Below are 13,934 nucleotides of genomic sequence, written 5' to 3'. Positions count from 1 at the left end.
GGAAGCCAGTTCTCACGTCGGTCAATTTTAGACAACATCTAACCCCTCTATACAGCAGCTGTTCATCCCAGAAGAACTTTTAGTAAACAGTTGTGCCTTTAAAGTGCATATGTATGAATTATATTTGTGTTTTTTCATAAGGGAAAAAGAGCTGTCTAACACTGCTGTTTCACTGCCATTGTGTTGCACTTGTGAATCAAAAAGTTAACGATTTATCTGCCAATTACTGTTTTTGTTTTTGGTTTAACAGGTGTTGATGGTCAGACTCTGACAGAGTCTGAACCAGTGGTTAAAAGGCCTGGAGAATCTCACACACTGACCTGTACAGCCTCTGGATTCACATTCTACAGCATGAACTGGGTCAGACAGGCTCCTGGAAAAGGACCGGAGTGGGTTTCTGTTATAGGCACAGATGGTTGGCCTACATATTATTCCCAGTCAGTTCAGGGTACATTCACCATCTCCAGAGATGACTCCAGCAGTAAAGTCTATCTACAGATGACCAGTTTAAAGACCAAGGACACAGCAGTGTATTACTGTGCCAAAGAGTCACATGAGACAGAAACATGAAACTCATTCAAAAACTACTTCCTCATTTAGGGTATATGTATAATATAATTCTATCATTTTAAAATAATAATATGTAATAATTAACATCATCATCTTCATACACAATCCTTTTGTATGTCTTCTTAATTTAATTTCCCTTTGAGATCAATAAAGTACTATTAAGTTTAATGCAATTACTGACCAAGCATTTTAATTCAAATCATTTGTTGTCCAGAAAATGATTCTTTTCACTATACTAAGGGTTTGACAAGCTCCAGCCTGCTGTTCCAGGAAGTCATCAATGTTGTAGGCGCCAGATGCCTATTTTATACCTAGTTTTGAATTTGCCCCATATTATGTGTATTTGAAAACAATATTTCTTATTATAATTTCATATTGATAAGATATTTGATGTTTATTTAATTTCGTGATTGATACAATTAATAATTTAGGTGAAAAACATATGTACAAGGTTAAAATGTAGATTTAGAACAATTACAGGAAGTTACATAGTAGATCTTTAATCACTTTAGAACTCAGCGCGAGGTGCCTGGGTCAGTAGGCATTATTAGATTGACATGGCAGGTGGAAGGTTGGTGCCTCACGGTTTTCTGACCGTGCCGTTACCGTGCGTGGTCTGTGGAGCCTTAGATTTAGATTTGTAAAAGTTTAGAAGGCATATTTTCGTTTGTATTCATTTATGTTGTTTTATTTGTTTTAAAATGAAAAATACAAAACGTGACTTCGGTGGAAGATAAGTTATCTTTCTTTGGATCCTGGAACACGCGTCAGCCACAAAGCTCCAACCTATTAAGAACTTGGTTTAGTTTTTTCGAAAATACCCTACAAATGTGTTCTCTTAACAAATATTATCACAGATAACAGAACATAACAGAATATTCCAATTTCAGTATATATTCTTCTTACAGCTTTTGGTGAAAATGTCAGGAAACTTGATCTATAGATTTCTTTTCTTTTTTTCTTAGTATATGAAAAGAACAGAAAACAAAAGCACAGAATTGTAATCATAAAATGACTCTTAAACAAGAGAAAAAGTTCTTCTTATGAATGAAGAGTTTCATTCCCTGTCACCGACAGTCATCTGTACATGTAAAACTTCCAGTTTTTATCGACTCTGTTTCACAATGTAAGTTTATGTTGTTTTCTCTTGTCAAAACACTCGACGTGCTTCATCCATAGGCAGAAATTTAACTGTGTTCTTTCACTGTTATCTCTTTAAATCTCTAGAAGAAGGTTAATGCAAACAGTATCAACCTCATCCAACTAAAGTCAACGTTTGCATATGTACGAACAATCTTATTATGCCCTGTTGGGTTTATGTTATTACTGTGTTATTACTAACATGTTATTACCATAATGTGATGTAAATCATATTCAGAAAATATGCAAACAAATGTAATTCATAAGGAAGTGAGGCATGTCTCTGCGTCAGAGGAGCTTCAGTCAGTTCAGCTTCAGCATCAACCATGTTCTCTTTAACTCTGATACTGCTGCTGGCAGCTGGATCCTGTGAGGAGCTTTCAGTAGATTCCCACTAATAATCACATCAGTAACACTGAATATTCAGATGAATGATGGAGGTAATGTTGATTTGTGTTTCCACAGGTGTCCACAGTATTGATCTCATCCAGCCAGAATCAAAGGTTGTGCAGCCTGGACAGTCTTTGACCATCACCTGTCGGGTCTCTGGTTCTTCTTTGACTTCTAACAGCTACGCAACAGGTTGGATCAGACAGCGTGAAGGAAAACCAATGGATTGGATTTCTCATCAGTGGGGAGGAAGCAGTGGCAGCTTTTATCAAAATAATGCTCTGAAGAATAAGTTCAGCTACAGCAGAGACATGTCTGCAGGAACAGTGACAATAACAGGACAGAATCTGCAGCCTGAGGACACAGCTGTTTATTACTGTGTGCGTCGCCCCACAGTGTTACAAACCACCAACAGACCCGTACAAATACCCAGCAACAAGCTAAATTTACCCATAAAATAAATGTGTATAGCCAGTTACTTCCTGACAAAGAAATTGCCAGAAATAAGTGATTAAAAGACATTCTATACTCTAAATTGGTTTAAAAAAGAGGTCTTGGTTAATATTTTGCAGTGGTGATAAAAACTATGATGTTTAAAGGCTAAAGTGAAATTTTAAAAGTGTCTTACAGTTACATGTTGTCTGAAAAACTTCCAAGATTCAGAGCCATTATCTATCAAATGCAATAAAATGTGCTTTAAAAAGGGTTTTGTTGCTGTGCTGAAAATAAAAGTTTGAATAAAGAGTGATAATCACAAAGGTTTAAGTCAGTAGAAAAGCATTTGATATTGATTTGAAAGGGAGAATGTCTGAATTAAAATTTCAATGTGAATAGCGGCCTTTTGTCTTCTTTTTTGTTGATGATGTTTTTTTTTCTGCTTGTGGAAACATTTGGCTCACAACCAAGGCAGCCTTTCTTCTTTCAATAACCCTCAGTTCTATAAATGAAATACTCACTCTCCTGCTTGTGAAAAAGATTTCAAATCTAATCAGTATGTTATGACCAAGATCACCAAATGTAGTCACCTAAACAGGTTTTTTTCAAAGAGCAACACAATTCTTTCAGTCACAAGTTTCTCTGACGGTAAACACTGTGTAACAATCAGAGATTCATGTTTTGTTGCTCTGATTCTTTGCTTTCATGATCAAAACTCCCTCACACCACCTTCGCAGCTTGCTGTACACAAATGCAGAACAACTAGCAAGCAAGAACTCAGGGGAAAATGTGACAAAAAGCTAAAAAATAAAGCTTTTGTGCTTTCTCAAAATGTACTTGACCTGATCCTTCTACAGCATCACTGAGTGACAAACTCTTGAACTCAGATTCCAGGGACTGTCTTGTGCTGAGCAACAAATGTAAAATGTCATCCTCTGTTCTTTAACTGTATCAAACAGCAGTAACATCACACAGCAGAAGCAGAAGAATCAAAGCATTCCAACCTTAAAGAAATCCTTTAAAACAAAGAAGAATACTATATGTCTTGGCCGATAGAAAAGAAACAAGGCAAAACAGGTTTACCAAACCAGAGGTGAAAGGTCGATACTCTTCTTACAGTCAATGTGAGGTGGGGTCAATGCAAAACTTAAATGTCTTCCATCTCTACTTATGTGACTGGAGAGAGGATGACAGAACAGTGACAGACTCACAGTTCAACATGGCGGGTTACAGGACATGGCTGCTGCTTTTAACTCTCTGCTGGGCAGGTGAAGATTGTCACTGATCTGATTCATTTTCATTCAAGCTACCAGCTTAAAGAAAATGATTTTGTTCCCCTTATATTTACAGGTGTTGATGGTCAGACGCTGACACAATCTGAACCAGTGGTTAAAAAACCAGGAGAATCCCACAAGTTGACCTGCACAACCTCTGGACTGTCATTTAGCAGCTACTGGATGGGCTGGATCAGACAGGCTCCTGGAAAAGGACTGGAATGGATCGCTGCTGAGACTGGTGGCACCAACTACTACTCTCAGTCAGTCCAAGGAAGGTTTACTGCCTCCAGAGACAATGGCAGAGAGCAGCTGTTTCTGCAGATGAGCAGTCTGAAGACTGAAGATTCTGCTGTTTATTATTGTGCTCGACACCCACAGTGACTGCAGCTGGCTAAGTAGCTGTACAAAATCCTGAAGTACAACAAATCCCTCACATGAAAAACTTTAATGTAATTTTAAAGTAAATTTGTCGGGCAAAAATAGTCAGGACAAAGGATTAAGCTAAAGAAAATGCTTTATACATTATTTCTTTCTGTGTCAGAGGCTGAGAAATAAAAAAAGCTTTCGTGAAAACCGACAATTGTGTCAAGTTTATATCTTTAAGGGTTATGGTCGTATTGGTCTCAATGAGCTAAAGAGCTGGTTTCAGACACCAAAGTGGCTCTCAGCTGACAGAAAAAATGTTGCAATTAAGTGATTTAACCCTCTGGGGTCTAAGGCCTTTTCAGAGACTTTGAGGCAGTTGTCACCACCTTGACATTTTCAAGTATTTCAACTAACTGTAAACATCTATGCAAAAGTGACATATATAGTTGTATTCGGAAAAGCCTAACAAAAAACAATATGAGAGTGAAGTGAATGTAATACAAACAAGTTTTATTTAAATTGAGGGTAAACACAACTGTACAAAAAAACAAGTTTTAGAGGTCTTCAAACAGTGCAAGAAAACACACTATAAATAAATCTAGCCAAGACTTTTGAAGGTTGAACCTTGTAAACAAAAGTGTTGGCTGCATAAAAGTAAAAAGTGCAGTCAGAAATGTTTTTTTGTTTTCACACAAACTGTAAAAAAGTTTTTGTAACTCCAGGCAGTGTCTCTGAGCGTTGAATACTAATTAGATGGGTGTGTAACACCCCTGATTCCCCCCACCCCACTGTCACTCTCCATGTGATAATTGTCTGTCACTGGCAGGACATTGCTGCCTTCCCCCACATGCTGGCTGAATGGGGCGTGTTCTCACCTGTGAATAGCCACTCAATCACCTGGTACTTTACATGTGAATAGCGATAGGTGTGGCCGAGGAAGCTGCTGCAGTCTGAGAGTACAGAAAATCCAAAGATTTCTGTTCACTCTCTTTAAAAAGGGCCAGCTATATAATTTATTTTAATATATATATATTTGAAAACTAGAAGTTTCAAGGTTTTTAATGGTGTCACTTATATGTTTGAATGACAAAAACTCACAGAGTTACAGATGTGTTTTTGGAGATGTGTCAAAAATCCCGCCGGCGGGATTTAGACCCCAGAGTGTTAAAGCACTTCACCGCTGATATCATGGCACCACAACGTCATGCAACACTTAAAACACTTTAAGTCTTTAACAATTGCAAGTTCAATCAGTAAAACTAGTCAGTTTCAGTCAAAAGGAGAAAAAAAATTTTGGTATGTCAGTGAGACGACAGCCCAGCTTCAACATGAGCTCTGTTCTCTGTAGCTCTGACTGATCTGCTGGTGGTTTTTTCAGGATCAAAAAGTAAACTTAATGACAGAAAAATGCTTTAACTTTTTTTCAGTGTGTATGGTTGTTTGCCTAATTTGTTTCTGTTATGAATAAACCTATAACTCTGTGTAGTTTGTTCGTTTTTTCTCTCTCTTTTTTATAACTCAGTTTAGTCACTGAGGTTTTAGTTACTGCTGAGTTACACTTTTGGTGAAAAAGTATTTTCTTAAAGTAAAATTAGTTAATGTCTTATGTTCTAACAAAGTTACACTAAAAAATTCTGTATAATATAAATTTAGATGACATTTAAATCAATCATAGCCATCTGTCTATCTTTTCAAAGCACACATTTTCAACTTATCTTATAAATAAGTTTGGGGATGCTTTGATATATTTATGAGAAAATACTATTTAAGATGGTTGGCTTTTTTGTCTCCTTTGCACTCAACTTGAATAACAATCACATACAAATTCAGAGGTGTTCCTTGTCATACAGATTTAAAGACTGCACTTGGAGTCGACGTGACGGAGTGTCAGAATCTCATCATTTGAGCTGCTTCAACACACATCATGTTTTCTGCTGCTCTGCTGCTGCTGTTGGCAGCTGGATCCTGTAAGTCTCTCAGAATTTTCTCACAGTCGACAGTTCTTTTCCAGTGTTGGTAAATTGTGATCAAATGTGTTCATCTTTTTACAGGTGTAAAGTGTGAACAGCTGACACAGCCAGCCTCTGTGACTGTGCAGCCAGGTCAGCAGCTGACCATCACCTGTCAGGTCTCTTATTCTGTGAGCGGCTACTACACAGCTTGGATCAGACAGCCTGCAGGGAAAGGGTTGGAGTGGATTGGGATGGCAGCAGCTGGATCTACAACATACTACAAAGATTCCCTTAAAACTAAGTTCAGCATTTCCACAGACTCCTCCAGCAACACAGTGACTCTTAATGGACAGAATATGCAGCCTGAAGACACTGCTGTGTATTACTGTGCGAGACACCCACAGTAACACAAAGCATCAGCAGACCTGAACAAAAACCCATCAGTGTGCAAACTATTGTGACACAAAGACACCAGAGGAGGAGCTCTGACACCATAAATGTTAGTAAGATAGGTGACAGTTATCTATCCTCTCCCCACAAATGAAAATGATATATCATATCAACACATATTCATAACATCGTCATTCAAAGGATATCTAGCGAATCCAGAGTGAGACGAGCAATGAAGGAAGCATCACTGGGAACACAGGAAGGCAGAGTAAATAAACAAAGGAAGGTTTTAAACATGAAGCACAGAAGTGGGCTGAATTACCACTGTAGTATTGAGACAATCTGACAAAGACTTTTCGCTCCTGCAGATCTTTAAGAAGGCGTCTTGATGAGGACAGGTGGGACAGCAGGAGCTGAACCAGGCTTCCTGGAAAACCTGCTCAACCCCGCCTAAGACACAGAAACCAAACAAGCACCACAGCCAAGCATGATCGTGACACTTCTCAGTTTGGTACTTCACTCTCACTTGTAAATCATTATGGATTGTATTCATTTACATGTTTAGGTATAGGTGTTAAAAACACTGAACATGGTCTGGGGTAGAATAATATACATGGAAAGGGTTAGCATGCTTTTAATAATCATACATCCCTTTGATGGTAATGTCAGTTGGACACGTGGACAAAAGCACCTTTTACTTTTTTTTTGTGATACCGAGCTTATTCCAGTTCCTCTGTATGTCTGTGGCTTCAAACTCAAATGAAAACTAACATATTTAAACTAATTCAGTCACCAGCTTAAACAAACCAAAATATCTTGCATTTGTTTTAATGCTGCGTCCCTACAATTTGTCTTTAAAAGATATAATGAGGCAGATGAAGCTGACTGGAAGCCAGTTCTCACGTCGGTCAATTTTAGACAACATCTGACCCCTCTATACAGCAGCTGTTCATCCCAGAAGAACTTTTAGTAAACAGTTGTGCCTGAAAGTGCATATGTATAAATTATATTTGTGTTTTTTCATAAGGAAAAAAGAGCTGTCTAGTCAAATGACTACCCCCTTTCAGGTCTCTATGCAAAGTGTGTGGTTTCCTTGTCACACTGATGAAAATACCTCACTCGGCAGTTTGGTTAAAGAGAATCAGAATCCCACCACTGCAGCCACAACACAAATCATGTTTTCTGTCACTCTGATTCTGCTGCTGTTGGCAGCTGGATCCTGTAAGTCTTTTCACATTTGTCACAGTCAGCCGTTCTCTGTTTGTTGTGTACCTCGATAAACTGTGATAAAATGTTAATCTTTTTACAGGTGTGAAGTGTGAACAGCTGACACAGCCAGCCTCTGTGACTGTGCAGCCAGGCCAACGTCTGACCATCACCTGTCAGGTCTCTTATTCTCTGAGCAGCGACTACACAGCTTGGATCAGACAGCCTGCAGGGAAAGGACTGGAGTGGTTTAGCAGCGACACAACTGTCAAAGATTCTCTGAAGAATAAGTTTAGTGTCACCTTAGACTCTTCCAGCAACACAGTGACTCTTAATGGACAGAATGTGCAGCCTGAAGACACTGCTGTGTATTACTGTGCCAGATACCCACAGTAACACAAAGCATCAGCAGACCTGAACAAAAACCTCTCAGAGCCTGAACACTAATAACATGAAACCAGAGGAGGAGCCCTTAGACCACTAAAGACAAAAACTTCTGATTCTCACTATAAACTGCTCACTACATTTTGAAGACTTCTTTCAGGAATAAATGTCATCATTCAAAGGCTCTCCATCAGACAAAATATTTTCTAACAATTTGATTAATTTCCACTAAGAGTTTTGATAACAGCCGTAACTTATGATACATTAATCAAATAGTAATTTAATCTGAAAATATCTCCTAGTCTTCAAGTCCCCCAAAAGGGGGGAAAATAAGTCATTGCCAATTAAAGGACATAGGACCAGCTTTAGTTTGAGCCGTCTTCAAAGAAGCAGACATACTGCTGGAAGTGGCTCCAACCTGTGAGAAGTTTACACACTAACAGATTCATATCAATGTTAAAGTGCTTTTTTTCTAACAAAACTACTTGTCAAGTTCAACCACATAATATTTATCTTCAAAGACGGGCTAAAATCCCAAGTAAGAAAGTAAGAAGAGAGGCTGTATGAAAAGAAAACATCTAAAAAAATATGAATTCCTTAATTAATAATAGAAATTTAATAAACACAATAGAAATACAACAAAGTGACTTTTACATTTACTTCTACTTCTCTTTCATTGCAGACAGTATTGACTAAAGTTATTTCATGTTTTGTTTCATCAACTTCAATTTTTATTTTTGATATCCATCCGTGTTTGCATTTCAAAGTTGGTATTATAACACACAAAATAACAATAAAAACCTTGAACACATACATTAATGAGATGGGATAATATAGTAAAAATATCATAATGATGATAATTTACTTACATAACATACCCATGCAAGTAATTAAGGCTAATATATACAATGTATAGGTTAGAGACACAAAAGGTAAAAATCAATGTAGCGTTTTCTTTTTTAAAGTCACTTGAAGCCAATATGCATCGAATTTGAACTTGATCGTATTGGATCCTAGTCTTATCCAAAGGTGTATGATCCATCAAACACATCTGTTTTTAAGTAGGGAATCACAGCAGATAACCTTAAACTTCCTTTGAAGTATTTATCACACATTCTAACTTTTCATCAATTGCACTTAACTGGATAAAAGTCTCTCCCCACTAATCCAGCATATTTTTTCCTCTTAATAAAGTGGTGTTGTTTGCCTCTTATGTGTCTGCACTGTGTCTCCAGAAACTGACCACATGCCATAACATCAGTTAAAATGCAAATCTCCACCTATGCTTTGTGCGCAATATAACTTTCCTGGTGGTATTTCTATAGGGCAGTCAAGGAAAAATAGTTTATTACTGTCAACACATATATTTTCTATGATTTCATCCAGAGATTATCTTGGTGAGAAAAATGACGTAAGTTAGAATTTAAGACTCATAAGAAAGACAGAAAAACAAAATTGTTCAAGTGGTTGTAGGAGGAATGAGTTTATTACTATTGTGATACAGCTGATTCTGTAGTTTCACAAATGTAATCCAATCCAGTTTAAAACTTCCTGTGAAGAGGAGTCAGTGCAAAATGTAGATGCCTTCTACCTCTACAAATCTGAGTGCAGAGAGAATGAACGAGAACAGTGTACTCATAGTCTATTATGATGGACTGTAAGGTAGGTGGGCTGTTTTTCATCATCTGTTGGACAAGCGATGATTTCAATATAAATGGTGATATTCAACACTTTGAAAATTTGAACAAGTTTCACATTTCCACTCTTCCAGCTAAACTGTGACATTGAGTTGACAGAATATGCAGCCTGAAGACAACACTGTGCCAGAGCCACTAAAACACAAACTATCAGTAGACATGACCAAAAATTACCTCAGGGTCTGAGCATCTGCAACATGAAGCCATCAGAGGAGGAGCCTTCACACTAAACATATAATATTAAATGATAATCATATCAAGCATTTTCCACTAAAAAATTGGTGACCTGTCCAGGGTGTACCTTTCCTTTAACCTGATTGCAGATGGGATAGGCTTCAGTCCTATGCAACCCTGGATCAAATCAAACAAATATATGTGGATGGATGAATTTTTCCCTTTTATAGTTGTCATTCACATTATCATAAAGCCATATTAATTAGGAAAATATTTCAACTACTTTATGTGTTTTTTAAATAAAACATTGCATTTATCCATGAATTATAAATGCATCTAATCTTGCATCCGATCTATCTATGAATTCTAATAATATTTTTTATTTTAAATGATTCACACTGACTGATGTCTTTTGCCCAATGATAGCTGGGATAGGCTCCAGGCCACCTGGAGTGCCCAATAATAAAGGAAATCACAATTGGCATATGTATTCATCAACACAAGTCTTAAAGAGAAATGACTCTTGGGAATGGATCAAGTTCAGTAAACATTCACTCAGTAGTTCTCAAATTGTAGTAACTGACAAGAAACAGTCCTGTGAGGAGGAGTCAATGCAAATCCTGAAGGCTTGTACACGAGAGACCAAAAGCACTTGTTACATATACTTTTGATGACTGCTAGAAAAATGGTGACAATAAAATGGATTAATCCACAGCCACCTACAGTGGCACAGTGGAAACAGAAGCTGAGGGAGGCCGTATGGAATGGAAGCTTTAACCGCTCAACTACAATTAAGGTCTGATGTTTTTGTGAGGAGGTGGCTACCTATAGCTAGCCTGGGTGCCAGCCGAACTTAGCCCCGCCCATCAAAGTTTTGGTCGGGAAGTTCGGTCTGGCTCTGCTCAGTTGGGAAATCATTATGCCCGACCAAGAATTGGTCGGACCAATCAGATTGCCAGGGCGGGCTTTATACGATGATGGACAGATGATCAACAGGGACATTATCGACTACGTCACTAAAGAGCTGAACACGGCTGCCGCTGGAGAGCTAGGGCGTGTAGATTCTGCCATCGAGTCTGTTCTACAGGATCTCCACATTGCATTCATTTTGAAAGACGAACAGAGGAACGCGATAAAGGCTTTTATCGATAGAAAAGATGTTTTTGCCGTCGTTCCTACAACAAGTGTGTGTCGCTTAATCTACGTCACATACTACGTTGCTCTGATTGGTTATAGGTCTATCCAATTGAGCGAAGAGGCATTTTTTCTCCTGGTTCGGTTGAAACACGCCCCATACTCAAATCTCTATTGAGCGGTATCAGACTCACATTCTGACTAGAATCGTGAGTATGACGTAGTCAGGCTAACCTATAGCAGGATATCTTTCTAACTGAGGGGAATCCCACAATATACTGGAGTGTCTTAACTGTCCCTTTATTTATTTACTTACTTGTTATTTTTCACTCATTAGTAGTATCCAGGTTTCTGGGCCCCAATGGTTTTTTGTTTTTTTTGTTGCTAGTACTGTCACACATAATCTGTGAATGTTGTCAAGGAATGTTTGTGTTTCGCTTAACCAAAATAAAGTTAAAAAGAAAAAAAAAAGATATAATGAGGCAGATGAAGCTGACTGGAAGCCAGTTCTCACGTCGGTCAATTTTAGACAACATCTAACCCCTCTATACAGCAGCTGTTCATCCCAGAAGAACTTTTAGTAAACAGTTGTGCCTTTAAAGTGCATATGTATGAATTATATTTGTGTTTTTTCATAAGGGAAAAAGAGCTGTCTAACACTGCTGTTTCACTGCCATTGTGTTGCACTTGTGAATCAAAAAGCTAACGATTTATCTGCCAATTACTGTTTTTGTTTTTGGTTTAACAGGTGTTGATGGTCAGACTCTGACAGAGTCTGAACCAGTGGTTAAAAGGCCTGGAGAATCTCACACACTGACCTGTACAGCCTCTGGATTCACATTCTACAGCATGAACTGGGTCAGACAGGCTCCTGGAAAAGGACCGGAGTGGGTTTCTGTTGTAGGCACAGATGGTTGGCCTACATATTATTCCCAGTCAGTTCAGGGTACATTCACCATCTCCAGAGATGACTCCAGCAGTAAAGTCTATCTACAGATGACCAGTTTAAAGACAGAGGACACAGCAGTGTATTACTGTGCCAAAGAGTCACATGAGACAGAAACATGAAACTCATTCAAAAACTACTTCCTCATTTAGGGTATATGTATAATATAATTCTATCATTTTAAAATAATAATATGTAATAATTAACATCATCATCTTCATACACAATCCTTTTGTATGTCTTCTTAATTTAATTTCCCTTTGAGATCAATAAAGTACTATTAAGTTTAATGCAATTACTGACCAAGCATTTTAATTCAAATCATTTGTTGTCCAGAAAATGATTCTTTTCACTATACTAAGGGTTTGACAAGCTCCAGCCTGCTGTTCCAGGAAGTCATCAATGTTGTAGGCGCCAGATGCCTATTTTATACCTAGTTTTGAATTTGCCCCATATTATGTGTATTTGAAAACAATATTTCTTATTATAATTTCATATTGATAAGATATTTGATGTTTATTTAATTTCGTGATTGATACAATTAATAATTTAGGTGAAAAACATATGTACAAGGTTAAAATGTAGATTTAGAACAATTACAGGAAGTTACATAGTAGATCTTTAATCACTTTAGAACTCAGCGCGAGGTGCCTGGGTCAGTAGGCATTATTAGATTGACATGGCAGGTGGAAGGTTGGTGCCTCACGGTTTTCTGACCGTGCCGTTACCGTGCGTGGTCTGTGGAGCCTTAGATTTAGATTTGTAAAAGTTTAGAAGGCATATTTTCGTTTGTATTCATTTATGTTGTTTTATTTGTTTTAAAATGAAAAATACAAAACGTGACTTCGGTGGAAGATAAGTTATCTTTCTTTGGATCCTGGAACACGCGTCAGCCACAAAGCTCCAACCTATTAAGAACTTGGTTTAGTTTTTTCGAAAATACCCTACAAATGTGTTCTCTTAACAAATATTATCACAGATAACAGAACATAACAGAATATTCCAATTTCAGTATATATTCTTCTTACAGCTTTTGGTGAAAATGTCAGGAAACTTGATCTATAGATTTCTTTTCTTTTTTTCTTAGTATATGAAAAGAACAGAAAACAAAAGCACAGAATTGTAATCATAAAATGACTCTTAAACAAGAGAAAAAGTTCTTCTTATGAATGAAGAGTTTCATTCCCTGTCACCGACAGTCATCTGTACATGTAAAACTTCCAGTTTTTATCGACTCTGTTTCACAATGTAAGTTTATGTTGTTTTCTCTTGTCAAAACACTCGACGTGCTTCATCCATAGGCAGAAATTTAACTGTGTTCTTTCACTGTTATCTCTTTAAATCTCTAGAAGAAGGTTAATGCAAACAGTATCAACCTCATCCAACTAAAGTCAACGTTTGCATATGTACGAACAATCTTATTATGCCCTGTTGGGTTTATGTTATTACTGTGTTATTACTAACATGTTATTACCATAATGTGATGTAAATCATATTCAGAAAATATGCAAACAAATGTAATTCATAAGGAAGTGAGGCATGTCTCTGCGTCAGAGGAGCTTCAGTCAGTTCAGCTTCAGCATCAACCATGTTCTCTTTAACTCTGATACTGCTGCTGGCAGCTGGATCCTGTGAGGAGCTTTCAGTAGATTCCCACTAATAATCACATCAGTAACACTGAATATTCAGATGAATGATGGAGGTAATGTTGATTTGTGTTTCCACAGGTGTCCACAGTATTGATCTCATCCAGCCAGAATCAAAGGTTGTGCAGCCTGGACAGTCTTTGACCATCACCTGTCGGGTCTCTGGTTCTTCTTTGACTTCTAACAGCTACGCAACAGGTTGGATCAGACAGCGTGAAGGAAAACCA

The 13,934-nt window shown here is 37.7% G+C and overlaps 1 pseudogene and 1 gene segment (V, D, J or C); both read left to right on the top strand.

The window, feature by feature from the left end:
• Positions 1 to 6,102: 6,102 nt before the first annotated feature.
• On the top strand, positions 6,103 to 6,537 carry LOC142371919 (Ig heavy chain V region 5A-like). The segment is given in 2 exon segments: positions 6,103 to 6,145; positions 6,230 to 6,537. Coding segments are annotated over 2 exon segments (351 nt in total).
• Positions 6,538 to 7,695: 1,158 nt separating this feature from the next.
• LOC142371932 (uncharacterized) overlaps positions 7,696 to 13,934 on the top strand; it is a 126,565-nt pseudogene continuing 120,326 nt past the window's right edge.

This window comes from Odontesthes bonariensis, chromosome 21 (assembly GCF_027942865.1).
Source record: "Odontesthes bonariensis isolate fOdoBon6 chromosome 21, fOdoBon6.hap1, whole genome shotgun sequence".
NCBI lineage: Eukaryota > Metazoa > Chordata > Actinopteri > Atheriniformes > Atherinopsidae > Odontesthes > Odontesthes bonariensis.
Note: the sequence above shows the minus strand (reverse complement) of the source record. Positions and strands in the feature narration are given on the sequence as shown.